This window comes from Bombus terrestris, chromosome 4 (genome assembly GCF_910591885.1).
Source record: "Bombus terrestris chromosome 4, iyBomTerr1.2, whole genome shotgun sequence".
Lineage (NCBI taxonomy): Eukaryota > Metazoa > Arthropoda > Insecta > Hymenoptera > Apidae > Bombus > Bombus terrestris.
The window spans coordinates 3,102,435-3,128,514 of NC_063272.1; the positions used below are offsets into that span (position 1 = coordinate 3,102,435).

The 26,080-nt window shown below is 41.2% G+C and overlaps 3 protein-coding genes and 1 long non-coding RNA gene across 4 annotated transcripts; 2 read left to right on the plus strand and 2 right to left on the minus strand.

Moving 5' to 3' along the window:
* Positions 1-1,251: 1,251 nt before the first annotated feature.
* LOC125385007 (A disintegrin and metalloproteinase with thrombospondin motifs 3-like) lies at positions 1,252-5,869 on the minus strand. Its single transcript, XM_048405406.1, has 5 exons — positions 5,759-5,869; positions 4,980-5,104; positions 4,419-4,511; positions 3,550-3,785; positions 1,252-1,815 (listed from the first exon to the last, which is right to left on the minus strand). The coding sequence occupies exons 3-5, from the start codon at positions 4,494-4,496 to the stop codon at positions 1,734-1,736; spliced, it is 396 nt and encodes a 131-aa protein (XP_048261363.1). The 5' UTR covers positions 4,497-4,511; positions 4,980-5,104; positions 5,759-5,869; the 3' UTR covers positions 1,252-1,733.
* LOC125385004 lies at positions 2,394-3,720 on the plus strand. The gene has a single exon (XM_048405399.1). The coding sequence runs from the start codon at positions 2,603-2,605 to the stop codon at positions 3,467-3,469; it is 867 nt and encodes a 288-aa protein (XP_048261356.1). The 5' UTR covers positions 2,394-2,602; the 3' UTR covers positions 3,470-3,720.
* LOC125385003 lies at positions 5,759-21,505 on the minus strand. The gene is made up of 3 exons (XM_048405398.1): positions 20,944-21,505; positions 6,045-6,287; positions 5,759-5,971 (listed from the first exon to the last, which is right to left on the minus strand). The coding sequence occupies exons 1-3, from the start codon at positions 21,503-21,505 to the stop codon at positions 5,895-5,897; spliced, it is 882 nt and encodes a 293-aa protein (XP_048261355.1). The 3' UTR covers positions 5,759-5,894.
* Positions 6,524-21,471, plus strand: LOC125385009. The gene is made up of 2 exons (XR_007223933.1): positions 6,524-6,743; positions 20,950-21,471. It is a non-coding gene; the product is annotated as an uncharacterized LOC125385009 (long non-coding RNA).
* Positions 21,506-26,080: the final 4,575 nt, after the last annotated feature.

A 26,080-nucleotide genomic window follows, 5' to 3' on the forward strand; every position in this document is an offset into this window, starting at 1 on the left:
TGTAAAGTGTAAGATAGCAACGCGAAGTGAATAAATTGTCAAAGTATTGTGCTTAGTAAAGTAAGTGATAGTGCTAAAATGGAATCAGCAAGTGCGAAGATCGAGATGTTACGTGGCGAAGAAAACTGGCTCCAGTGGCGTTTTGTCATGCGTACACTTTTGAAGGAAGATGACGACCTGATCAACGTGTGTGAAGGGAATCTGTGTCATCTGTACGTAGCGAAAAAATTACCAGTGGATTTTAACGAAGCGATGAGATCCGAAAAGAAAGAAATTATGTGGCTAAAGAAAATATTTCTCGAATGCAAAATAGAGATATTTAAGTATACGCTATGTGTAGATAATACTAGTGTCGTAAAATTAATTAAGAATCCTGAATTCCATCAAAGAAGTAAGCATATTGATATAAGATACCACTTTTTGCGAGATTTATACAATAGAGGCGAAATTGATGTAACATATGTAACAAGCGAAGAGCAACTGGCAGATATATGTACAAAAGCGTTGCCAAAACCAAGATTTGAATATTTAAGACAAAAGTTAGGTTTGAAAAATAAAAAAGATGTTAAGAGGTAATTGCTTATAGAGATGTAGAGTTTTTAGGGAGGGTGTCGAAGTGACTATCACTTCTAATATAAAAAAAAAACTCTACATGATCTGTTTAGTCTTCTCGTAGTTTTTTTAGTAATAAATTAATTTGAATGGAAAAGAGAAAGGCAGTTGGCAAATGTATTTGTGAAGACATTGACAAAATCAAGATTCAGATATTTACGACGAGAGTTAGAAACTATTCAGATATAATTGTTTGTCGGGATGTAGAGTTTTAGGGAGGGTGTTGAAGTGGTCACCACTTCTAGGAAAACTCCACATCTGGTCTTTTTAGCTTTCTCAAGCGCTGAAGCCATCGACAGCATATAGACCAAAGAATAGCAGGGAGGCAGACCATAAACGGTAGACAGGCGACGTTGGCTTCGGGGTTCTCAGTCATCAAGTAACAGTGCTAGCGTGCGGATCTGGACCAGCTCAAATTGTATTCCTGTATTTCATTATTAAGTCAAATATATACTTTGTATCTTACACTTTATCCACGCGTTTTTCTCTCTTTATATACTGAATAACCTCAACAATTTTAGCCGCTCTATCTCCGCTAGTTTGCAGACTAAGAAAAACCGAGTTTAAAGTTGACGAACTTCTATACGATCGTGCGAAGTTAAGATTTGAAAGAACCAAATATTCGTTGCTCTCCAGGTATACAATTTTCATCGTATTATTTATTATTTTATTCTTTGTAACTTATAATTATTTACACATCATATCGTTCTTTATAACAATGTACGCATACGTGGATTCATCAATTACTTTTTTTTTCTTCTTTTTTAGATGGAGTTAGAACAATTATTAATTAGGCGAAAATTAACAGTTAAAATTACGGACGAATCGAGTCGCTATGGTTTTCATTCCTTGTTCGTCAGGAGCCTCGCTAAGGAAGCACGTCTTCGTCGGTGAAGCTTATAGCATGGTCGCGAAGAAGCTTATTTTTCAATTGGAATCATAAATTATTAAGCAATAACATAGAAATTTACTTCATCCCGCGCTCAATAGCCAGGGACGTGTCGTAAACTCGGTATCTCCGCAGGGTAATTTGGAATTATATTACAGCGGTACAAGTTGCTGAACTTCCTCACCCGCAGAGATATCGTGATCTTCTCGGAAAACTAACATCTCGTGTTAGTTCAAGTAGCGTCCCATCTTTGCCAGTAGAAGGCGCGCCAAGAGCACGTGAAAGGCTGGTCATGACACTCGCGGCATTCACACCTCGAACACAGAAAAAGATACTTGTTAACGTTCAAGCGGTTCAGATATTGTTCAATTTTCGCGCGACACAAACGTTGTTCAAACTTGGAACGCTACAGGCATTTTTCAACTCTGTTACGAGCAAACTTATACATATTCATTGAAGACATACGAAAGAATACGCGCTGTATTCGTTATCATGCGTTTTTTTTATTAGAGTTCAGACTTTTATGGATCGTCATTATTGGAACAGCAAGCGTTCAGTTCTGTTCTTCCCTACGTGCTCATAATCTTGGCTGATAACCGCCATTCGCTATATACATCGTTGGTATCGACGTCAAAGGATTAACACAGACAAATACGTCCGTACAATCCGATTTGATTGATTTTAGATCTTGCATAAAACAGATCTCTATATAAACAGATAATTTCTGATTCTAAACATTTGTATTGCTTCTTCTTCCGCTTTGAAATCCTCTACAAACGCCTTTTATATTCGTTCAACTTTTCAGCTCACAGAAAAGAACATTACGCGTATTCCTAGCAATCGCCCAAAGACTCGAACGTGTGCTTCGATAAAGCTCGCTTAACTTTCATCGACACATCGATAACTTTGCGTTCCAAGATGTTATTACGCCCTAGAATCCCTAACATAATTTTAGAAGCAGAATTTCTGTGCAAAACAATTCCATCGCCTTGTCACGCTTAACGGCTCAATCATCGAAACATGTATCATAACGCACGAATTATGATGAAAAAGAAACTGTCTTTCGAATAAAAGCAATCCGTTTGCCAGGTGCGCTTAAGGATGTACAGGACGTCGACGGAGCAAGTGTACGAAATACAGCCGCTGGAGGGTAACAGTTCCGCTCAACGTTACACTCAACAGCCGAAACAACGATTCTCTGAAATGCCTACTCCTTCGGTTTCGCCGACGTCTTCTCTCCGAAAGCGCGTCTCGGAACTGCCAAGAGCCGCGAGTGCATCCGTTTCCGGTGCTGCGGGCATTGTCTGCTCTAATACGGATCTGATATCGATCCTAAGCTCGTTAGCGTCTTCCGCGACGGAAATCAACCGATGCGGCGAGGAAGCGCCGAGTTCCCAGGACGATAGCAAATCAAACTGGCCCGGAAAAACGACCGAACAGAAGGGAAGTCGATCGAAGAGCTTCCGTTCCAATAGCTTCGACGTGTCGACATTGCACGGAGCTAAAAGTAAGCTTAGCGGATCCTCGAAAGCCGCTATTTCGACCTTTATGGCACCGTCGAATTGGTTCACGAAGAGACACCAACCGATGTCGAAGAAGCCGGAAGATTTAGTAACGGCCAGTTTAAGTCTCAAGTTCGATAAATCGAAGGTAGTGAAGGCGGTGAAGGAAACGTTGGGTAAAAAGTCCCCTAATAGCGAGGTCAAACACAAAGTCGTATGGGACAACACTAGTGGAACCAAAGTGGACGCTCAGCTAAGTTGTATTTCTCGTTACGATATCGTTTCTTGTTTAAGAGCCATCGTAGGTGAAAGGAGGAATGCAAGAACGCACATAATACGCAAAAATCTATGGCAGATTCAAAGCACAGTACTCGTTGTGATATTCGGTAAAGATAATAAGTTCTCCTATGGAGATTTCATTTTTCAAATTATTCTCGTAAAAGTACGTATTTGCATAAATAAATAGCACACGGTCTCTGCGTAAATACCCAGGCCAGTTATAAATATTTCAGTTTGCCAACGATATCCAACATGTGGGACACTCACATGTGTGCTACTTCGTGAGCGATGATAAATGCGCTGGTCAAGCCTTCGTCTCGATTTAACGCGCACGATCTCGCGGGATAGCATACTCCTGACACAGGTGCGTAACCGGAAGGACCTCCTATATCTAATCGCGTCAACCATACAGCAACATCGTGATTTACGTCCTTCGAGGACAGCATCTTTCTGTTCCATTTGTTAACGTTCTCGAGAGATCGTCTGGCATCGCCACGGCGGACCTACGACAACGTTTAATATTTTCTTAATAAAAGCTAGCAAATATTACGAATATGTTATATTTATTATTACATCATGCATTATATACTATATATAAATATTCGTCAATGATAATAAATATATGTGCAAGTAATCGTGTTGTTGATTGTAATCAAATGTAACTTGTAACGCTATTAGTATTTTAATCTTCCTGAAAAATGTTGAAATGTTGATTCAACAGCAGAGAAGAATAGCAGAAAAAGAAAAGTAAAAGGAATCGCAAGTGTCGTATATCAATGATATTATCATAGGTCTATAACATTAAATTAAGATTCTTAAGAGATGAAAAAGGTTTAATAGTCGATTATACAGATATTTCGGATACAGGATAAATGCGAGGTTTGTCAATAATCCGTGAAAATTGTTTGTTTGGAAATTTGTTTCCAAGGGATCGTTCACGGTTGTCCAATTTAACAAAATGGAACTCGTTGCATTTTATCGATCTAAAACGTCATGCGCAGATATTTTGACCTATATAATTTATATACCATACACTGTACAGATAAGTAGAAAATAAAATAATTGACACTCGCATATGCGTATCTCAGATAGTTACTACTTTAGTTAAATGATTTAATTTAATGGAAATCGCTTACCATAACGTCTCGTTTTTCCGCGTATAAAATCATTCGTACGATCACTAGAATCATGTTGGATTCGAGCGATGGGTCCATGTAAATTGCACTGACCTAGGATTAAAATACGTACGAAAATGTAACAGGCGTTAAAACAGTATTACAGCCTTACAAATAAATTATTATTCAAAACTGTCGTAAATACATCGTATCTTATATAATTTTCCTAAAAAATTAATTTTATTCGTTATATTTATCTTAGGAAATGTACGTTATTAATCTCAACAGCATTGGAAAACCAATTACCGAATGGCTGAAATTAATCGATTACAAAATTCCATTACGGATAAATTATTCGCTGAACTTTTTAAAAGATACGTGTAAGCTTCGAACAGTGTAAACAGAAAATACAGAGCTTCCATCCGAGTATACGATCGAGATGTTTGAAAGCAAGTAGCGTACCTTGAAAATACAGAGATACGCATAACTCTGCCCTATGTTTCCCGGTTGCTTGCGTACATATGTAGGAGGAGGTATTCTATATCTAAGTATAATAACAGAATTCCGTTTGGTATTACTTACGATGTTTAAAAGAGCCAAGATATATTGCTGTACTCGAATTCCATGAAAATCTACCACGGAGTAATCAGCAGCTATTCCAAGCTCTAGCCATCGTGGCGGCGAATCCTTAGCAGTTGGTGTTTTCTCTAGAAATGACTTATCTTAGAAATCGACTTATCTTCCACGAAATTAGAAAGTCTACTCGACTCGACTTGATAGCTTAAACGCATGATTATTAAAAGCATAAATTAATATCTACGAGCAAGTATTCGTGGAATAATTATTATGATATAAATAATTATTTCAAAAGTATAATTTCAAAAATATCAATTCGGTATCACCGTGAATTTCATCCTGCAAATTTCTTTAAAATTCTTGACAAATTTTGGTAAACGTATTCCTCCAGCAAATTTGTCTATTTTTCTATCTTTTTACATTAAATTAGGCAAGATAGATAAAGATTCGTGCAATGGACAATATACATATGTGTAATAGACAGGGAATAATAAAATAAATTAAAAACAGCGAAATATAGATGAACGTGTAGAAGATCAAGCGAGAGTGGAATGCAATAGGGAGAATAATTGTAAACCGAGTTCCTTTTAAGGCTGAAGATAAGCTATTCTTATATTACATGCTGTTATTATTACTTTTGTACACGATAGATTGGAATATCAGTACAATTTCTTTCTTTCAGTAATATTCGATGATTCGTTAATTTATTAACCGCTATATTGTACGTGGTAAGTAGAAAAGCAACGATTGTACAAGAATGGCATTTGGAAAAATATTTGACTTACTTGATAATCTGTTCCTTTGCCATTTAGAACCAGAGAAGTATCCAATTTCCTCGGGATTTGTTATTTTATATAGGTTGGGGTTGATAATCAATCTCGGATCCACTCGGATTGGTTATCACACCTTTTATTTTCTCTCTTATACAAAACACCAAATCACACAGCAAACGTCTAAACTCTCCCAATGCGTCTTAGCAATTAAGGCGTGGTCGACTCCTATGACAAAAGAGCGTCGTTAGGAGTCGTACCAACATAACCCTAGTAACCTTTTAGTAACTAGCGGTCATACCAACTGAGCATTTCTCAACAGGATTTACGTCGATCGATAATTCTTCCACTATTGTATCGTTGTATTCTGTGGAGACATCGTCTTTTTCATCGTACAGAATCAATTTCTCAGCTTCTGGGTATTCCACGTCGAAGACGTCACCGGAAAGATTATAAAATCCCTGAACATCGTGGCTTAAGGAATCGCGTTTTCTTCGTTTCGACTTTCTCTTACTTTCTTCAACTTCAAATTTATTCGATTTCCCTGTAACCGAATTATCAACGTTTTACCACGTTTGCCTGTCTTATCTTCGCTATTCTCGTTACGGATAAAATGAAAAAATAGTTGCAAAATTTCTGAAATTGTAAATACGACCAGACTGGAACGTATCGTCGACATATACGGTGTCACAAAATTGTGACAAGTCAATATTCCAGTTGTTATTTGTTGAATTTACGCCACCGCTGATTAAACGTATCACGCTTTAATAGAAAATTCAATTTCCCAGCGGGGAAAATGGAATTTTGCGCTAATTAAAGTATTGCGCTTTTGTACAAAATTCCATTGTTTTCTGTTGCCCGCGAAAATGCAATTTTACGACGGACATTTCAGACAAATTTCCATCAGACGGCTTTCCATCCGTAAAAAAGAATGCTATCTACAAAAGTGTCAATGGAAATTGATCAAAGTATCGTCAAGCAAACCCGTTTAAACAGCGAGGTAAATAGACCAATTGCTTTTAACAAAACCTGTATCGTTGCTCTTAATCGTTTCACTTTTAAATATCAATCGGCGCTGTTCCTCATTAAAATTTCGATTTAAATCGAACGAGAAATACAACGTAACACTTTTCCGATATATACAATAAATTTCATTGCTACTTGACCTAAGTGGGTCATAAAGTTGCAACCGTGTAAACCGTGCCACGTAATTTTATTGCATTCAATTTTCCACGTTTCCAACAATTTATCAAATTAGAATATATCCGCGCATCGTACGAAATTTTTCATAAAAATTGATTAATAATAGTAGATATATAGCTCCTCGTATTCGTAAAACAGATTTTTAATCTGTAAACAACGAGTCGTGGTAATTACGATACGATCGATTTTCAACTTAGCAAAATTTGTTTCCATTTGATATTCACATCCAGATTGTATTTCCTTCGTAATAAATTAATTATATAATTAAATAAATTTATTAATTTAATAAGTAAATTAATTAAATTAATTAATAAGTTCGAGTATACTTGATAAATTTTCAGACTCGATTCTCCAAGTCGAAAATGAGAACGTTTTATCCTATACTTTTTCTTCATTTTTCCACAAGGATTCGCGTTGTTCTCGCTTTCAGACGTTGTTCCGTTGCATCCTGTATATACGGGGTGTGCCAAATTTAAACCGTCAAATTGTAAGGAGTTGATTTACAGACAAGAAGAAGAAGAAGAAGAAGGAAGAACTTTATATAATGTTCGTCAACGGACGTTTCTTTACAGAATTTTTTTCTTTTTATTTATTAGAATATTTACAATCAATTCTCGTTGAGAATTTTCAGTAACTTAATTTGGCGTGATACAATGACATGGATTATAATAGCTTTATATTGTTGATTCTAGTAGGACTAAGGATTTGATCTAGTGGGTATTTTCTTTTTAGTCTGCGGATCTGGTCCGTCGTGTCCAGTAGTTGGGTGACTAGTGGGTTGTGGTGGTTGTTGACTCTTGTGTTATATCTGCTTCTGGACTTGTGTATTTCATCTTTGACTGTAGGTATCTTGAGGTCTCGGTGGATTGCTTCGTTGGTAACATACCAGGGTGCATTTAATAGGGATCTTAGCGTTTTCGATTGGAAGCGTTGGAGTATTTCAATGTTGGAGTTACTTGCTGTTCCCCATAGTTGGATTCCGTAGGTCCAGACAGGTTTTATTACGGCTTTGTAGAGGGTTATTTTGTTATGTATGTTTAGTTTGGAGCGTCGGCCCGTGAGCCAATAGAATTTTCTTAGTTTTTCCTTTAGTTGCTTTGTTTTTTCCGAGATATGTTTTTTCCAGGTTAGCCTCCTGTCCAGGGTCATGCCCAGGTATCTTACGGAGTCCTTGCTTGGGATTATTGTGTTGTTAATGGTGACCTGGGGTCAGGTTTGTTTTCGGACCGTGAAGGTTACATGGGAGGATTTTTTTTCGTTTATTTTAAAACCCCATTTTTGGAACCACTTTTCCATGGAGTCGAGACTTCGCTGGAGAGTGGATGAGGCAATTGCCGCGTCAGCGTGGGTAGCTAATAGTGCTGTGTCGTCGGCAAATGTTGCTATTGTTACCTCGTTTGGTACGGGTAAGTCGGCAGTGTAGATGGAGAATAGTAGGGGTCCGAGGACACTACCTTGCGGTATGCCGGATTCTATTGGGAATGTTGCGGAAGTGGCGCCTAGACATTTAACTATGAATTGTCTGTTAGTTAGGTAGGATTTTAAGATGGAGTAGTATGGGTGGGGTAGGATTTTTTTAAGCTTGTAGAGTAGCCCTTCATGCCATACTTTATCGAATGCCTGTTGGATGTCTAGGAATACGGCTGAGCAGTATTTTTTCTTTTCAAGGGTTTGGCTGATCATGTGGGTTATGCGGTGGATTTGCTCTACTGTTGAGTGTTGTTTTCGGAAGCCGAATTGGTGATCTGGGAGAGTTTTCAATTCTTCTAGGAGTGGAAGGAGACGATTTGTGAGCAGCCTCTCGAATAGTTTGGACAGGGTAGGTAAGAGACTGATTGGGCGATAGGAGGTTGTTTCATATATTGGTTTACCGCCGGGTTTAGGGATGAGGGTGATTAGTGAGATTTTCCAAGCCTTGGGAAAGTGTTGAACGCGGAGGATAGCGTTAAAGATTGATGCGACGAGTGCAAACCCTTTTATGGGAAGTTCCTTGATTGCTTTATTTCCTATTAGGTCGTGACCTGCTGCTTTCTTGGGGTTTAAGCGACTGATTGCTTCTATGATCTCTGCAGAAGTGAAGGGTTGGATAGGAGGGGACATTTGGAAGGGAGTGTGCAGGTATTCGGTGACGTCCGCTGCAGCTATGGAGGAATGGGGTTGGAATACTTCAGTCGAGTGTTTGGCAAATAGGTTGGCTTTTTCTATAGGGCTACGCGCCCATCCACCCTGCGGGCGGCGGATTGGAGGTATTATTTGTGGGGGGCGCGTGAGTTTCCTGGAGGCTTTCCATAGTGAGTAGTTTGAGTCGGCTGTGGGGGACAGGCTGGCGAGATATTTGTGAAAACGGTCATTATTGTAGTTCTTTATGGTTTTGGATAGTTTTCTAGTTGCGTTGTTTAGTTTGCGTTTGTCCTCCGGTGTTCTATGGGTCTGCCATATCCTTCTTAGTCTACGTTTTTCTACTATTTTTTTTAATATGTACTGGGGGTATTCGTGGTTGCTGATGGACGTTTTTGCCGGTGTGGAGACGCGGATAGCGTTTGTTATGCTCCCATTTAGGTATTCCGTGGCTGCTTCGATTTCGTCATTGGTTTTTAGTGAGGTTGAGGCTGAAGTTGTGTGGGTAAAGACTTCTCTAAAGAGCTGCCAGTTGGTGTGTTGGTTATGAATGGAGCCATTAGGTGTATTCTCGATGATAGTTGAACTGACTGTTACTATCACGGGGGAATGATCAGAGGAGAGATCAGCCGAGGAATTGATTTGGACGTGTCTTGGCGAGATATTTTTAGTTATGAAGAAATCAAGGAGATCGGGTATTTTGTTTGTGTCGGTGGGCCAGTGTGTGGGTTCGTATGTGGTAAGGTAGTTGAGGTTGTTGGATATTATGCTGTTGAGGAGGTTTTTGCCTCTTACTGTAACCAGTCTGCTACCCCATTGGGTGTGTTTAGCGTTGTGGTCTCCTCCGGCTATGCATCTGTTGCCCAGGGTGTCCAGGAAGTGGTCGAAGTCTTCTTTGGCAATGGAGTGTCTGGGAGGGCAGTATACAGCTGAGGTGGTGATTGTACCATGACAGTCTTCTATTGCTACGTTTGTTGCTTGGAGGTAGTCTTTCTGGAATGGTGGAAGTTCGTAGTGCTCGATGATTGACTTGATTATGATTCCGGTGCCGCCGTGAGCCTTTGCGCTGGGGTGTTGGGTGTGGTAGAAGTTGTAGCCGTGTATTTTGAGGTAGTTTTTGTCGGTGAAATGGGTTTCGGATATGAGCATCACATCGATTTGCTGTTGTTTTCAGAATAGTTCTAGCTCAGATTTGTGCTGAGCTAGACCGTTGGCGTTCCACAGAGCTATTCGCATTGGTTTTATTTTGCTTCTGTGCGTATGAATTTGTCCATGAAGAGTGTGAGTAGTGACAGCAAGTTATTAATTTGCTCAGTTTGCTTCTCGATAAGTTTTTCGAGTCTGGTAAAGTTGTCTGTGCTTTGTGGGGTGGGAATTCTATTTTCTGTGTGTACACTGTGTGTTTTCGAGTTGTATACGTTTCCTTGCGTTGCCTGCGCATAGGATACTGTTGGTGAGGTGAGTTTTTGGGGTTTAGGTTCTTGTATGTTTATGTCCTTGGGTCTCAGTTTTGGATACCTTATATTATGTAGCGATTTGTAGGCTGAGCATCCTTTGTAGTTCGCAGAATGCTCTCCTTGACAGTGGATACACTTGGCGGGGGTTTCCGGGGATTTAGTGCATTGGTCAGTGGGGTGATTACCTGCACATTTTACGCACCGGAAGTTGTGATTGCAGTATTTTTGCGTGTGGCCGTACCTTTGGCACCTTTTGCATTGTATTATTTCTTTCTTTACAAGAGATGGCTCGAACTTAACTATGGAGTTCATCAGCCGATTGATATTGTAGATTTCTTTGTTGTTTGTTTTTTGTTTTAAGTCTATAAAGAATAAGGATAGTGGGTTTTTTGTGATTCTGTGCTTAATGTTGCTGATATTAGTTACTTCGTGGCCGTGGTTTGACAGTTCGCACTTTAGTTCGTCTAGATCGACTGAGTGATGGATGTTGCGTAGCACCACTCGAAATGGTCTTTCTTGTTTGAGCTGGTATGTGTGGAATTTAGCGTTTAATGTTTTCAATAGCTTGGTTAACTTTCTATAGGCGTCTGGGTGGGTCGGCAGTATTTTCACGTGGTTGTTGTTAATCTTTAGCTTGTAGTCCTCTTTGCTGATTTCTTTTTCGATAGTCTTAATCATTGACTGAATGTCGATTACGTCGTTTATGAATATCGGCGGGGGAGGGGGAATTCTTTGAGTATGGAGATTGTTTACCTTTTCGGTTGTAATCATGGAGTCTTCCGTGGACTCCAGTATTGAGAATCTATTGTAGGTGGTCACTTGGCTGGCTGATGGTTTGGTTTGATTCTTGTTTACGTTTGTCTTGGTCGGTTCGAGCTTCCGTTTTTTCGTGTGCTGGTCGTTTACCAGGATGGATGTGTTGCCCTCTTGCCACGGGGGAGGAAAAATGGCGGTGTGATAATTTAGCTCCGGGGAGCCTGTTGGAAATGATAGAGCCATCATCGAGCTAGTTAATTCAGTGTGAAAGAACTAGTCGAGAGACTGTTAACCCCTGGCTAGGTTAGTTGGATTCGCTTTCGACAGATGGGCGTCACGTGGAGTTTTGTGAACTTCACAGGGCACTGGACACACGTCTGCACGTCACGGCACTCAGCAGCAACTGGATGGTCATTGCTGCTTTGTGGACTTTGCCGGGCACTGGACACACGTCTGCACGTCTCGGCACTCACGAACGAACCTCTTTACAGAATTACAAACGAGTATCGTTCGTACGAAACAGGTAACGACGCGTTTTCCATCGCAGCGTGCAAAGGTTTGCTGTATTATCGTGTCAGCGCAGTTGCATGCTTTTTATCATGCGACAACAAGCCCGTGTCGTTAATAGCTACAATAATGATACAATGAAGAATTATTATCTGGTATGTTTGATTGGTCGTTGGAGAACGTTGTCCGTGTGCTCGGATAGAAGCCTGACATCGATCAACGATGGGAGTAATACGATCTCGTACACACAGTTGCTAACAATTCGATCGAGTTGCAAAAACCGCGTGTTTTTACTCGTTGCGCTAGTTGTTCACGCGAACTCGCATCTCCAGAATAAACCTTCCGTTTTACAGTTGCGAAACCATAAATACAGAAAAGAAAACGCAGTTCTTGAAACTCTGACGAAACGCTGATGATACGGTCAATTGTCGCGTGCCGTGGAATGGAAAATTCGTCGTTACTTGTTTCATACGTACGATACTTGTTTGTAACTGTGGAAAAACGCGTTTATTGCCCAGCTTCGTACGACATGTTTTTCGGTAAATATTTACAAAGCGGACAATCTCGCCATATTCAACGGCTTTGAAATATGCTTGCCACGGCTAATATTCCGAACAACTTTTTCCTGTAATACTCTTTACCGTCGCTTTGCTTTCCGCGATATTCGCAGCAATTTCTGTCTCGTCGACAGCAATGATTTCGTAGTTTCGCTTTTCTCGATATCACTGCTAAAGCTTTTCCTACCTCGAATAACGACGCAAAGCTTCGTATGAATCGTATCTATCCTGTTACTTGGTACGCGAATTTAATTCGCGGTAGCCTCAGTGATGTTTCTTTCCTGTGCGAGTTGAAAATGATTATCAGAAATGCATATATATATATATATATCGGAGATGAAAGAATACTGGAACCTTCCCTTCGGAACTTTGGGAAGACCCCTAGTATTGTAATTTAGATTTCACCATAGCCGAATTAAGAAACTGTTGTCATTCGATTCGACTGTATTTATTTGAGATTTATGATAGTGAGCTCGGGCTCGAGGCGACAACCAGTCGCCGAACGTAGTCGCGGTCAAGGGATGAACGTTTTGTCTAACAAAGGCATGAAGTAACCCTATAGCTGTCCTTAAAAGAAATACTTAGGACGGGGCACGACTGTAAGCGTTTCAACGATTTCTGTCCCGTGGCTCGCCACACGCAGACTCTATTCTTTGAGTAAGATGATTACCAGATGTCGACGCGTCTCCACAGTACATGTTCAGCTAGCCCGAGGACCCGCTATAAATCTTAAGATCTGTTTAACTAAAGTCCTTCAAACCGACAAACAGTCCTCGTCCCAACTACGAGAAAATAAAAGAAATCTATTTTTCTCACCAACGACGCTTCCTCTTCTCGAACTTTCTCTTAAGGGCGGCTAGCACCCTTCCCTAACCACCAACATGGAAATTGACCAATTAACAGTAACGCCAATTTCACTCACTTTCCGAATGAAGGCTTTTCTCCACGAATCCGATGATTTCGTGCCCTTGGGCACACCCATCATAGTTTTCCTCGACAGCGTTACCGTGATGGAGAACCACTCTCCGGTACGATCTAAAAGACGATTCAAGTAACTCTCAGATACGTAGTGATTGCCTCGTGCATTAACATTGAGTACAACCTAGACGCTGAAGAAAAGTAGAGTTCGTCATCCCCTTGACCGCGGATTCGTTAGTGAGCCTAGGATCATTGTCATTAGCTTCTCGAGTATCTAATTATCGCGATTACTTGTCCAATTCCATCATAGTCATATTTGCACTAGTAAATATCTCCTCTATTGCTAATGATCACGTCTAGCGCCAATAGGGATTCGTTTCACGCCCTCAACCCTAACTCAAATCTTAACGCCAACCCGACATATATATATGTAGTATCTTAATGGGTCTTAGAGGAAAAGGACAAGTAATGATGTTTTGATTTAATTAATAATATTCGAAGCAACGAAATGATTACAATGCTGTCGTACGTCTTATTCTCATACGCGGCTTCCGACTTCCCGATTCACACTCTTCGGCTTCTACACTCGCTCGCTCTCGCTTCTCAACTCACACACTGCACACCTTTTGCATCCGTCCTCTCCGGCTTCTCAACTAATACTGACTTTAACGTCTCTTTGTCTTTTCCCGCCGTTCGAGACACGTGTCCCGAAACGCCCGTGGCCAGGGTCACGCGGGCCCTTTCCACGAAACTATCCACTTAAAAAGGACCGACGACACATTGATGTACCCGACGATGCCGCGGCTCTCGCGACATTGTTTACGATTCGGCAGATATCTTAGGCCTTTTGTCCACGATACTACATATATATATGTCGGAGATGAAAGAACACCGGAACCTTCCCTTTGGAACTTTGGGAAGACCCCTAGTATTGTAATTTAGATTTCACCATAGCCGTATTAAGAAACTGTTGTCATTCGATCCGTCTGTATTTATTTGAGATTTATGATAGTGAGCTCGGGCTCGAGGCGACAATCAGTCGCCGAACGTAGCCGCGGTCAAAGGGATGAACGTTTTGTCTAACAAAGGCATGAAGTAATTCTATAGCTCTCCTTAAAAGAAATACTTGGGACGGGGCACGACGGTAAACATTCCAACGATTTCTGTCCCGTGGCTCGCCACACGCAGACTTTGTCCTTCGGGTAAGACGATTGCCAGATGCCAACGCATCTTCACAGTATATGTTTAGCTGGGCGAGGACCCGCTACGAATATTAAATTTCAATTACACAAAGTCTCTCAAATAGACAAATGGCCCGTGCCCCAACTACGGGAAGATAAGAGAAATCTATCCTTCCACGAACAACGCTTCTCGCTAGCAACTCTCCCCAAGGACAGCTAATATCTTTCTCTAACCACCAACATGGAAATTGACCAATTAACAGCAACGTCAATTTCCCTCACCCTTCGAGCGAAGACTTTTCTCCGCGAATCCGATGATCTCGTGCCCTTAGGCACACCCGTCATAGTTTTCTTCGACAGCATCACCGCGACGGAGAGACACTCCCCGGTACGATCTCGACGACGATTCAAGTAACTCTCGGATACGTAGTGATTGCCCCACGCATTAACATTGAGTACAACTTAGACGCTAAAGAAGAGTAGAGTTCGTCATCCCGATGACCGTGGATTCGTTATTGAGCCTAGGATCATTGTCATTAGCTTCTCGAGTGTCAATTTATCGCGATTACTTGTCCAATTCCAACATGGTCATGTTTGCACTAGTAAATATCTCCTCTATTGCATAGTGATCACGTCTAGTGTCAATAGGGATTCGTTTACGCCCTCAACCCTAACTCTAATCGTAACGTCAACCCGACATCAGAAGTGGGATCAGTGCCGATTATAACAGTGTTAGAACTTACGACCATCGTGCGCGAGTAACCCAGTCGCTAGTGCAAAATCGAGTGTGAAACCTAACAAGTTTTCGCTACCACGTTTTAACCCTTAAAATCGCACGTTCCGACCCCGCTGCACGGGGCGCAACTGTCAACCTGATTATGAAAGAAAACCATAATTTCAATAACAAGTGGCGAGTCGACTTCTACGTACTGGAAGCATCATCGGGTAGATCAAGTCATCTGGGTGAGTCGTTTCCATTTTACTCCGATTCGGGAGCCGAGCGTTCACTAATTAAAGAGTCCGTGGCCTCGAGATTTCTGGCAAAAGAATGACTGACATATTAGTAATGCGAGGAGCAGGAAATACTTGTATTAAACATACGCCTCCCATTTGTTCATCGTGTGTATTAATGATTTTTACATCGAAGACAATTTCTCATGTCCTTGCTGATAGTTATCTAAAATATGATATCGCGATTAGTTGCGGAACTCTAAGTCTGGGTTTTGACGTAACATTACACAAAATAGCCTCGCTATGTGTAAAACAAAAATAATTAATGTCTGTAATGAAACCACTGCAAACGAGATCGTCGTTAATGAAGCTGACACTGATGTACATGGTAATAATAAAAGTCGATCAATTTCTCTTCTCGACAAATTCAAAGATTCATTCGTTACGGATTCCCTACGTATTCGCGTAAATACAGGCCGGTTAGAAATACGATTAATTGATCCTAACATCACCGTACGAGGAAGTTCTTATAGATTTAGTGAGGAGGACCGAAGAGCGGTACGTGAGAAAATAAGCGTTTTAATTAAAGCAAAGATCATAAGGCCTAGTAATTCGCCATTCGCGAGCCTTACGTAACTCGTGAAGAAGAAAGCGGCTCAGATAGATTACGAGTGGATCCCCGAGAACTAAATCAAAGTACCGTCGCGGATCGGTACCCTTTACTCCTTATTGCGGATCAAGTCGCGAGATTGCAAGAGGCGAGATATTTTATTAGCCTGGATATGGCCAGCGGGTTTCACCAAATTCCTACTTATCCTAATTCAGCGCAGTATACAGCGTTCGTTACTCCCGACAGACAATATGAGTAGATAACGATGCCGTTTGGACTGAAAAATTGCGCCGTCCGTCGTTCGGAGGGCCATTCGCAAGGCCCTAGGCGACCTCGCTCATTCGTACGTTGTTATTTATTTCGATAACGTTCTAATTATTGCCGACTCGATAGATCAAGCTTTAGGAAGACTGAACACCGTATTAGATACCCTCGTAAAAGCAGGATTCTCTGTTAACATTGCGAACTGTTCTTTTCTAAAGACATCGGTGCTCTATTTGAGATATGTAATTCATAACGAAGAAGTTCGTCCGAACCCGGGTAAAATACACACCTTAAGCTCTTTACCTGTGCCATCAGCCGTCACACAGTCCAGGCAGTTCATAGGCTTAGCTTCGTACTTCCGAAAGTTCATCCCTAAATTCTCACAGGTGATCAAACCCCTGTATGCGCTCATCTTAAATAACAGAAATATAACTTGGACAGATAGGCACGAGAAAATAAGACAACAGGCAGTTTCCGCCCTGACCGACGCGCCGGTGTTAATGATATTCGACCCCAGTTACCCGATAGAACTACATACTGACGCTAGCTCGGAGAGTTACGGGGCGATTTTGACGCATCAAGTCGAAGGTAAAGGCAAAGCAATAGAGTATTACAGCAAAAGAACTACCCTCGCAGAATCTAGGTATAATTCCTACGAACTAGAGACGTTAGCAGTCGTAAACGCAGTCGAGCGTTTCCGTCACTATCTACATGGACGGGAATTTCTTGTCGTCACGGATTGCGACTCGTCGAAAGCGTCGAGTAATAAAGTACATTTAAATGACAGGGACCATCGGTGATGGGCCTACTTGCAGACTTTTGTTTTTGACATTATGTATCTGGAAAGTAAACGGACAGCCCACGTAGATTTCTTCTCGCGAAACCCCGTAGATTTAGACCACCGTAAAATTGATAAAATTGCGGAGAAAGAAATCAATCTGGCCGAAATATCGGAATACTAGCTATTAGCCGAACAACGTCGTGATTCTCAAACCTTGGGAATCGTCAAGAAATTGCAAAACGATGAGCTCGCGGAAGACATCGCGAATACATACGAATTACGGTCCGGTACTCTTTACCGTAGGATACAAAGAAAAGGCAGGACTCTCTGTTTACCTATAGTCCTAAGAGGTTTTAGATAGTCTGTTATTAACCATGTGCACCAGTCAATTATGCACTTAGGTTGGGAGAAAACGCTCGAGAGACTGTACAGGTATTACTGGTTCGAAGGGATGGCGAAGTACGTTCGCCGATTCATTGAGAACTGTCATGCTTGTCAAGTTTCGAAAGCTAGTTCAGGTAAGATACAAGCCGAACTACATCCTATACCTAAGACCAGCATACCCTGGCATACGGTCCACATGGACATAACAGGCAAGTTGAGTGGTAAAAGCGATTCAAAGGAGTACGTCATTGTTTTGATCGATGTGTTCACTAAATTCGTATACCTGCATCGTACTCGTAAGATAGATTTCCGTAACACCATTAAAGCGCTTAAACCCGCTATATTTTATTCGGAAGTCCCTGCCGGATAGTAGCAGATCAGGAAAGATGTCCTAAGGGTAATGAATTTCGAGAATTCTGCGAAAGCAAACGAATTAAAGTTCACTCGATAGCGACCGATGATAGAGCCAATAGACAGGTAGAGTGTGTTATGCGTACATTGAAAATACGTTCACGACAGTAGAAACGACCGGGCGGCCGTGGCAAGACGCGATTGGGGAAATACCGCTAGCGTTGAACTGCACCACCAACCGCGTGACTAATTCGAGCCCTTTACAACTACTAATCGGTAGAACAGCGAGACCGTACGACCTATTGCTACCCGACAATATCGAGGAAAAGGAAGTCGATATCCCTGATGTAAGATAGCAGGCTGCGTAGAACATAGAGAGTAAAGCCCAGTACAACAAAGAAAGATTTGATAGAAACAAAGCTAAAGTGGTTAGGTTTAACCTCGGCGATTTCGTACCACGCAAAAACGAGAAAAGAAACCAAACCAAGCTAGAGCCAAAATTCAAGGGTCCATTCGTAATAGCAGAGATTTTGGAAGGGGATAGATATACTTTAAAGACATTAGATGGCAAACGATCGTATAAATACAGTCATGACAGATTAAGAAAAATGCCGAATAGTTGCGTTCCTGCTGAGTTGGACGTCTGTAGTGATGACAATGGCAGTGACAATGACGATATGACTACACCGATCTCAGAGGATCATTAACACTATGACTATGACATGTAACACAGTGTTTCCACACAAGCCTAGTGTTACCATACACTAGCACACAAGCCTAGTGCGACCACACACTAGCATTCGATATTTCCACACAAGCCTAGTGTTACCATACACTAGCACACAAGCCTAGTGCGACCACACACTAGCATTCGATATTTCCACACAAGCCTAGTGTTACCATACACTAGCACACAAGCCTAGTGCGACCACACACTAGCATTCGATATTTCCACACAAGCCTAGTGCGACCACACACTAGCATTCGATATTTCCACACAAGCCTAGTGCGACCACACACTAGCATTCGATATTTCCACACAAGCCTAGTGCGACCACACACTAGCATTCGATATTCCCACATAAGCCTAGTGTGACCACACACTAGCATTCAGTGTCTCCATACACGCCTATTACATCAATGCACTCGTGTTCAGTGTCTCCATACACTGCACTCGCATTCAGTGTCTCCATACACGCCTATTACATCAATGCACTCGTGTTCAGTGTCTCCATACACTGCACTCGCATTCAGTGTCTTCATACACACCTATTACGTCAATGCACCCGCACTCAGTGTCTCCACACACGCCCAGTGCGGTAATATGATCCAACAAACTGAGACTCGTCCGTGTACGAAATCGAAAATGATCTGTCATGTCATTACGGTCTGACTGGTAACTCACAAAATGCAACTGGCGCTTTGAATACCAATCATAATGCTACTGACTTTTGTGTTTTTTTTCTTCCCTACTTTATCATTGAACGTCCGATCGAAATTTTTGTTGTTAACCTGGGCCCTTGACCTATTTGGACAGTTATTTAAACCATAAATAAACTAGTATAATTTAGCTAAACTACAAAGGAGTAAAATATTAGTCATATCAAGTCTAATGTTGGGAGAACCCAATATTTTAGATCCACCCGAGGACGTGTGATAGTCAGAATGGCCGTGTCGGAGATGAAAGAACACCGGAACCTTCCCTTTGGAACTTTGGGAAGACCCCTAGTATTGTAATTTAGATTTCACCATAGCCGTATTAAGAAACTGTTGTCATTCGATCCGTCTGTATTTATTTGAGATTTATGATAGTGAGCTCGGGCTCGAGGCGACAATCAGTCGCCGAACGTAGCCGCGGTCAAAGGGATGAACGTTTTGTCTAACAAAGGCATGAAGTAATTCTATAGCTCTCCTTAAAAGAAATACTTGGGACGGGGCACGACGGTAAACATTTCAACGATTTCTGTCCCGTGGCTCGCCACACGCAGACTTTGTCCTTCGGGTAAGACGATTGCCAGATGCCAACGCATCTTCACAGTATATGTTTAGCTGGGCGAGGACCCGCTACGAATATTAAATTTCAATTACACAAAGTCTCTCAAATAGACAAATGGCCCGTGCCCCAACTACGGGAAGATAAGAGAAATCTATCCTTCCACGAACAACGCTTCTCGCTAGCAACTCTCCCCAAGGACAGCTAATATCTTTCTCTAACCACCAACATGGAAATTGACCAATTAACAGCAACGTCAATTTCCCTCACCCTTCGAGCGAAGACTTTTCTCCGCGAATCCGATGATCTCGTGCCCTTAGGCACACCCGTCATAGTTTTCTTCGACAGCATCACCGCGACGGAGAGACACTCCCCGGTACGATCTCGACGACGATTCAAGTAACTCTCGGATACGTAGTGATTGCCCCACGCATTAACATTGAGTACAACTTAGACGCTAAAGAAGAGTAGAGTTCGTCATCCCGATGACCGTGGATTCGTTATTGAGCCTAGGATCATTGTCATTAGCTTCTCGAGTGTCAATTTATCGCGATTACTTGTCCAATTCCAACATGGTCATGTTTGCACTAGTAAATATCTCCTCTATTGCATAGTGATCACGTCTAGTGTCAATAGGGATTCGTTTACGCCCTCAACCCTAACTCTAATCGTAACGTCAACCCGACATATATATAAATGTACGGACATCAACGTCCGAGACGTTCGTCCATGCCAAACGGTAACGCGTACAGGAAACATTTGTTCAAAATGACTTTGACTTTAGCTAAATTTTCAAATTGGAATTAGCTAATGGTCGTTCGCTTTGTAAATGATTATTTCTTTTTCTTCTTTTTGCCTGCAGATTAAGCCCTCCCTGTTTGACGGTTTAAATTTATTAAATTAAATTTATTAAACCGAATATATATATATTCGTTTGTACTACGATTACTCTCATACTCTATGTATGGTATTATCATATCGACGCTATCAGTTCTTACAGTATCACGATCAGAGTCAATTTTAGAATAGAAGAAGCGATTAACGGCGGATCGCAAAGTAAGAAGCTTATAACATAATTGGCAAGGAAGTCGGTAAATCGATCAACCAATCACCTACATCCAACCGTCTAACGAAAGATGAAAAGCCATCGCGATAACGATCCTTCTCGCCTGCAGGATTTTCCGGATTCACAGACACGAAGCTCGAATTATTCCTGATCGACCACCACTTTTCGTTTTTCGGCTGAAACATCACATGCTGGCCATTCGTCAGCGGCTGAACGAAGAACGATCTCTGCCCGATCATCATCAAGGCGTACACTTCTTCTTCGCATATCGTCACGACGACGAAGGAACTCGCGTCTCCTTCCAAGCTGCCTTGTCGAAGATCGCAGTTCGCCTTGGCGTTACGTCGCTCGGACTTGGTTTTACCCTGGCGCACCCAATTCACGGTGAAATTCGACGACAGTATCAATCGATCGTTGGCCATGGTCCTTAAGGTCCAGTTGCTGATCTCGAGGAACACCGGTTCTTGGTGGAGATACTCGCGCCAAGTTTCTCGGTCTTCGTGGGTCGATCTTCTGTTCCGCGCGCTCTCATTCGGGATCACTCGAGGGTAAACGATCTCGTACTCCTGCAAGCTTTGCAGAAAGTCGCTCATTCGCGACTTAGTAGCGATCGTGCCGAGCAGCCACGTGGCGAGGAGAAAACTGGGAAGTTTCGATCGCGTCATGTCTCGCGCGCTTTGATCGAAGTTTCAATAGGATTTTCTGGCTACCCAAAACTCGCCAGGAATGCTCGTTCACTCGCAGACGTAGTTATCACGATGAAAGCAGCTAGTTCGCAGACCCGATATTCTCATTTCATTTCGCCGGTTCGTAACGCGTTCGAAACTCCGCGTCATATAGACGCGGATGCGACGATACTCTCGCGATCTAACATTTTCAATGTCTCGCGCTTTATCACGTAGCTCGCGCGGAGGTAATACGAAGGTGAATCGTTGGTTTTAATACACAGGGTGTTGTTTAATCGATCGTATAATGGAGAAGGGAACGATTCTACGGTACACCAGAGATGAAATGAAATCATAGAATGCAGTGGTTTTGTAGGTAGTGCTTTATCGAAAAGATTAACCGTGAATATTTGCTCGACCTATTTATACCAAATTGATACAGAATCTTAAAATACAGACGAATCTTTCTCAATTTCCTTCGATCATCGTCTCTAGGCGTACGAAACTGCCTCGTTGAATTCGAACGTTTCTCGATTTCCTTCGACGTCTTTCAATTTCTTCTTTTTTCAATCGCCGTTCGCCTTCTCAAAGCTGTCTTCGAACAGAATTCTTAGAACGACTTCCAATTCCTTTCGATTCGTCCAATCGTTTAGCTTTACGAAACTGTTTCGCTAACCTCCTTTTTCCACTGTACTTGCGTATCGTAACAAACTCGTCGGCGGTAACTCGCGTCGATTAACGATTCACCACCAGTAAAGTAACCGGGAATACAGCAAACTAGTAGTCGGTAGAACGAAGCGGAACGTAAGTGGAGCGAGCGATAAGAGCGATCGCGACAATCGCACGCCTCGCCGTCCCATTCCCACGCGAACGAATCATCAAATTCGAGCCAAAGATTCTCACTAACTCGAAGATTCGCGCCAGTATTTTCCACGCGCGCGTCACAGAAATTCGAACGACTTTCGCGAAAAGGACGGAAGGATAAGACGATCGATCGGATCTCGGGTCGATCGCGATACCCCCGGACAGAAGGTTTCGAGGAAAAAGTGGAGTAGACGCGACGAAGGAGCGTCGTGCAGCAACTGGTGGCCAATTTATTCACCACGTGCCGTAGGAATTTAATTTTCTTTCGCGCAACAACGATCCACCATCGGAGAAAGTAGAATATAATTAATTTCGATCTCGTGTCGATCGCGACGTTCCGGATGGAACGTTTCGCCGAAGAGGTGGAATAAACGCGACGAAGGAGCGTCGTGCAGCAACCGGTGGCCAATTTTTCCACCACGTGGCACCACGTGGAAATTTAAACGTTTCCCATGAAAATGATGCACCATCGGTGAAAGTAAAATACGATAATTAATCGGTCGTCGAGTCGAACGTGATATTCCGGATAAAATTTTTCGATGAAAAAAGTGGAGTAAACGCGACGAACGAGCTTCGTGCTACGACTGGCAGCCACATGGACGGATGAACGCGGCTGGAAACGCACGCGAGTGCAGCGGCGAATTGTGCGTAAGAGTAAGCGCGAACGCGAGACTGGAAAAAGCACCAGCGCTTACCGCCCACTGAAGTTCTAATAATGGCAGCTTTATGTGCAATCACCGAGAAACGAGGATGCTGGCGAACGCATTGTTCGACCCCGACCGAGACGATTTAACAAGGGCCGAGGATTTCATCTTGAACGTTGCTCTTGTCACGACCGGCATACTTCAAATCCGATGGACCGATGATGGAGATAGAGATGTGGCGACCTTGGCGACAATGTATATCGCCGAAGTGCCTAATGAGTCATCTGTATCCTAACGGTCCTTCCACCGAATGTCCTAGAAGCGTGATAACGGTCACGTTCGCCTACAGGGTAGTGGGGATATTGAGGGATGACAAACAAAGAAGAAACAGATGTTACCGAAAGTCAAATTGTAAGAGCTTCAGTCTTGGAAAGTCACGGCTGGAGCTCAGAACAAAATCGCAGTCAGTGTAAATTCAGAATACAAGAAATAAATTCTCTTGTTTTTTTTTGTTACCTTAATTTTTTCTTTTCGTTCGAGCCCCCTGTTTTTTATTTTACACTCTCGACCCCACCAGAATTCTTCGCTTTCCCTTGAATCGCGAACTCGAGAATATCGTATTCAGTAAGCCGACGAATCTAATGAACGGGAATTAAATCTGTTCCGACAGCTTCCTTTGCCTGGATGAAAGAATAAATACGAGAGATAAATTATGTCAGATAATGCACAGTGAGTGATTGGCAGAAATGTCATATCTACTTACGTGTATGAATTCTAAGTAAAATTTATATTAAACATTTCTTTTTTTGCCTATTATACACTTTTTTTTCTATTCTACGATATCTGTCACACGTTTACTCGTCTCGTCGATTAGAATTCAGTTTTATAAAATTACAGCATTTCTTCTTCAAATTTTCTTCAGGGCTTTCGATATTTGCGATGCTGAGTGCGTGGTGGCTGTGCAGCTACAGCTAACAATATCCTGTATATCAGTATCTTTTATAATCTTATACAGTGGTTGTGAAAAGGTATTTATATGCGTTAGGTTGTCCCAAAAGTTTCTTTAGTTTTATAAGGAAATATAATGTTATTATTAATGAATTCTGTACGAATAAAATAAAATGGATTCTATTACTACAAAATAGATCATACATAATTCAATACAATAATATGATACAAAAAATGTACATTTATTATTTCCTCACAAAACGAAAGAAACTTTTATGCCAACCTAATGCTAATACTTACGTATCTCTATCTTTTTCAATTTTTTTTCATCAGCCGTTACATTTCACTTTCAACTAGTGTCAATAGTTCGTAGTCATACGATAGTACTATCAAGTGACGCGAAATTTATCTGTCCATCTGCATAGTGGATGGTTTTCGACCAGTGACTTTAAGCGATTTTCCACTTTCTTCGTATTTTTGCTTAGATTCCGCTTCGCTTAAAAAGATTCACATGTATCGATATGAAAATTATTGGAAGATATTCTAACAACTTGCAAGAGTATTCAAGAATTTTTGAGCACACTTTTTAAAACACGAGAACGTAAACAGATATTGCATGATCCTAAACGATCCAGCGTGTAAATGTCGGTAAGGCTTTTGCAGACAGAGGACAATTAATATGCTTTCAATTAATATAATTGATTAGCACGCTGGGATAAACAGAATAGTAGAAATAATACAGAAATACTTTTTGTAGCCACTGTAAGTAGCTGTTGGGTACAGTATTGTTCAAAAGTAGACAGACGCTCGATTACTTTTGGCAAAATGTACTTTACTCGCAAGATTATGCGTAAATGGACTGCAAAATTTCATAACAGTTAAACGTAAAACGGACAATAGCCTACGTTTTGTAAAATGGTTTATCGAAATTAGGAGATAAAGAATTTCAGATAAGTAAGAGTGTAAAAAAGAAGAGAAAGATGGTTTTAATATTAATTTGAAAAATATTAAAAGGGACATTTCTGATTTTCTTATCCGTTGATAAATTGTTGTTTGAATAATTGCTTCTTGGAATAAAAAATATTTCTTTCCATTTTATTTGCGTTTTACACGACGAGATGAATGGCAACGAACGAGATGCAAAATGAGAGATGCTTAGCATCGAGGCATTACGCGTGGGCGATAGATTAGTATGACTCTTCAGAAAGAAATTACATTACGCTTAACGACGATCGTTATTCTTTCCGGGAATGGTTTTATTTCCTCTTAACAAGGCGATGTCGTCTCACGTTTTCTACGAAAAACAAAAAATTCCATTCTTTGCCTTAGTTTTCATTATATGCTATCGCACGATAAATCATATCCCTTTGTTCACGGATGTGGAAATTTAATTAAAACCGATTCCTAGAAACGAATATGCGTTTTCCATTGGAACAAAACCCTATATCCCGTTAGAACCTTCCAGGAATTCAAGAACTTTGTAATTTTCCGTTTGACGATGTCGGATCTACATTCAACCTAAGATCTCTCGATTTCTACGAAAATGATAACACGCAGATTTCCAGGATGCTGTTGAAAGAACAGAATGCACGAGTATAAACTGAATGCTTTCATTTAGGCAGTGTAATTACGTTAATTGGTTACAGCTGTAAACGCGCTGGTATAAACTATATAGTTTAAGCGATTTAGTAGATACCTGATCTCGCGTTTCCCTGTTTCCAGCGAAATTTTAGTATTATAAACGAAATGCGGATGTTTGTGCGTTTGAGAGAAATGTGGGTGTGTATAAACGTCCAGGTTGTACACTCTTGTTCACGAGTATCGAAAAATATGCCGATCGTTAAAATTGTTCGCTTCCTACAAAATAATCAAAATAATTGGAAACCAATCGGAGGATACTTAAAAATTAAAGTAAAATAAAAAGAAAATTAAGGTATAATTAGTAAAAGAATATTGTACAGAGATCGTACGAAGGAATTTAAATAAAAGTTGTGTACAATTTTCTAATGTTATGTGTCCACGAGAAAATTCCCATTCTATTGGGTTTTCCCAAAAATTTCTTTCCTTTTATAAGGAAGTGACAGATGCACATCATTTTTTGTTTTACATTATGATCCAT

What these genes read in the sequence shown, in the direction of transcription:
- LOC125385004 (XM_048405399.1), top strand. Translation starts at nt 2,603, where the DNA reads ATGTACAGGACGTCGACGGAGCAAGTGTACGAAATACAGCCGCTGGAG.
- LOC125385007 (XM_048405406.1), bottom strand. Translation starts at nt 4,496, where the DNA reads ATGGACCCATCGCTCGAATCCAACATGATTCTAGTGATCGTACGAATG. An exon ending in CGGAAAAACGAGACGTTATG is followed by an intron (nt 3,786 to 4,418) that starts GTAAGCGATTTC and finishes ACGTTGTCGTAG; the next exon opens with GTCCGCCGTGGCGATGCCAG. An exon ending in GCTCACGAAGTAGCACACAT is followed by an intron (nt 1,816 to 3,549) that starts GTGAGTGTCCCA and finishes TCTGTGTTCGAG; the next exon opens with GTGTGAATGCCGCGAGTGTC.
- LOC125385003 (XM_048405398.1), bottom strand. Translation starts at nt 21,505, where the DNA reads ATGACGCGATCGAAACTTCCCAGTTTTCTCCTCGCCACGTGGCTGCTC. An exon ending in GAATCCGGAAAATCCTGCAG is followed by an intron (nt 6,288 to 20,943) that starts GCGAGAAGGATC and finishes ATTCGGTTACAG; the next exon opens with GGAAATCGAATAAATTTGAA. An exon ending in TGTTGAGAAATGCTCAGTTG is followed by an intron (nt 5,972 to 6,044) that starts GTATGACCGCTA and finishes CTTTTGTCATAG; the next exon opens with GAGTCGACCACGCCTTAATT.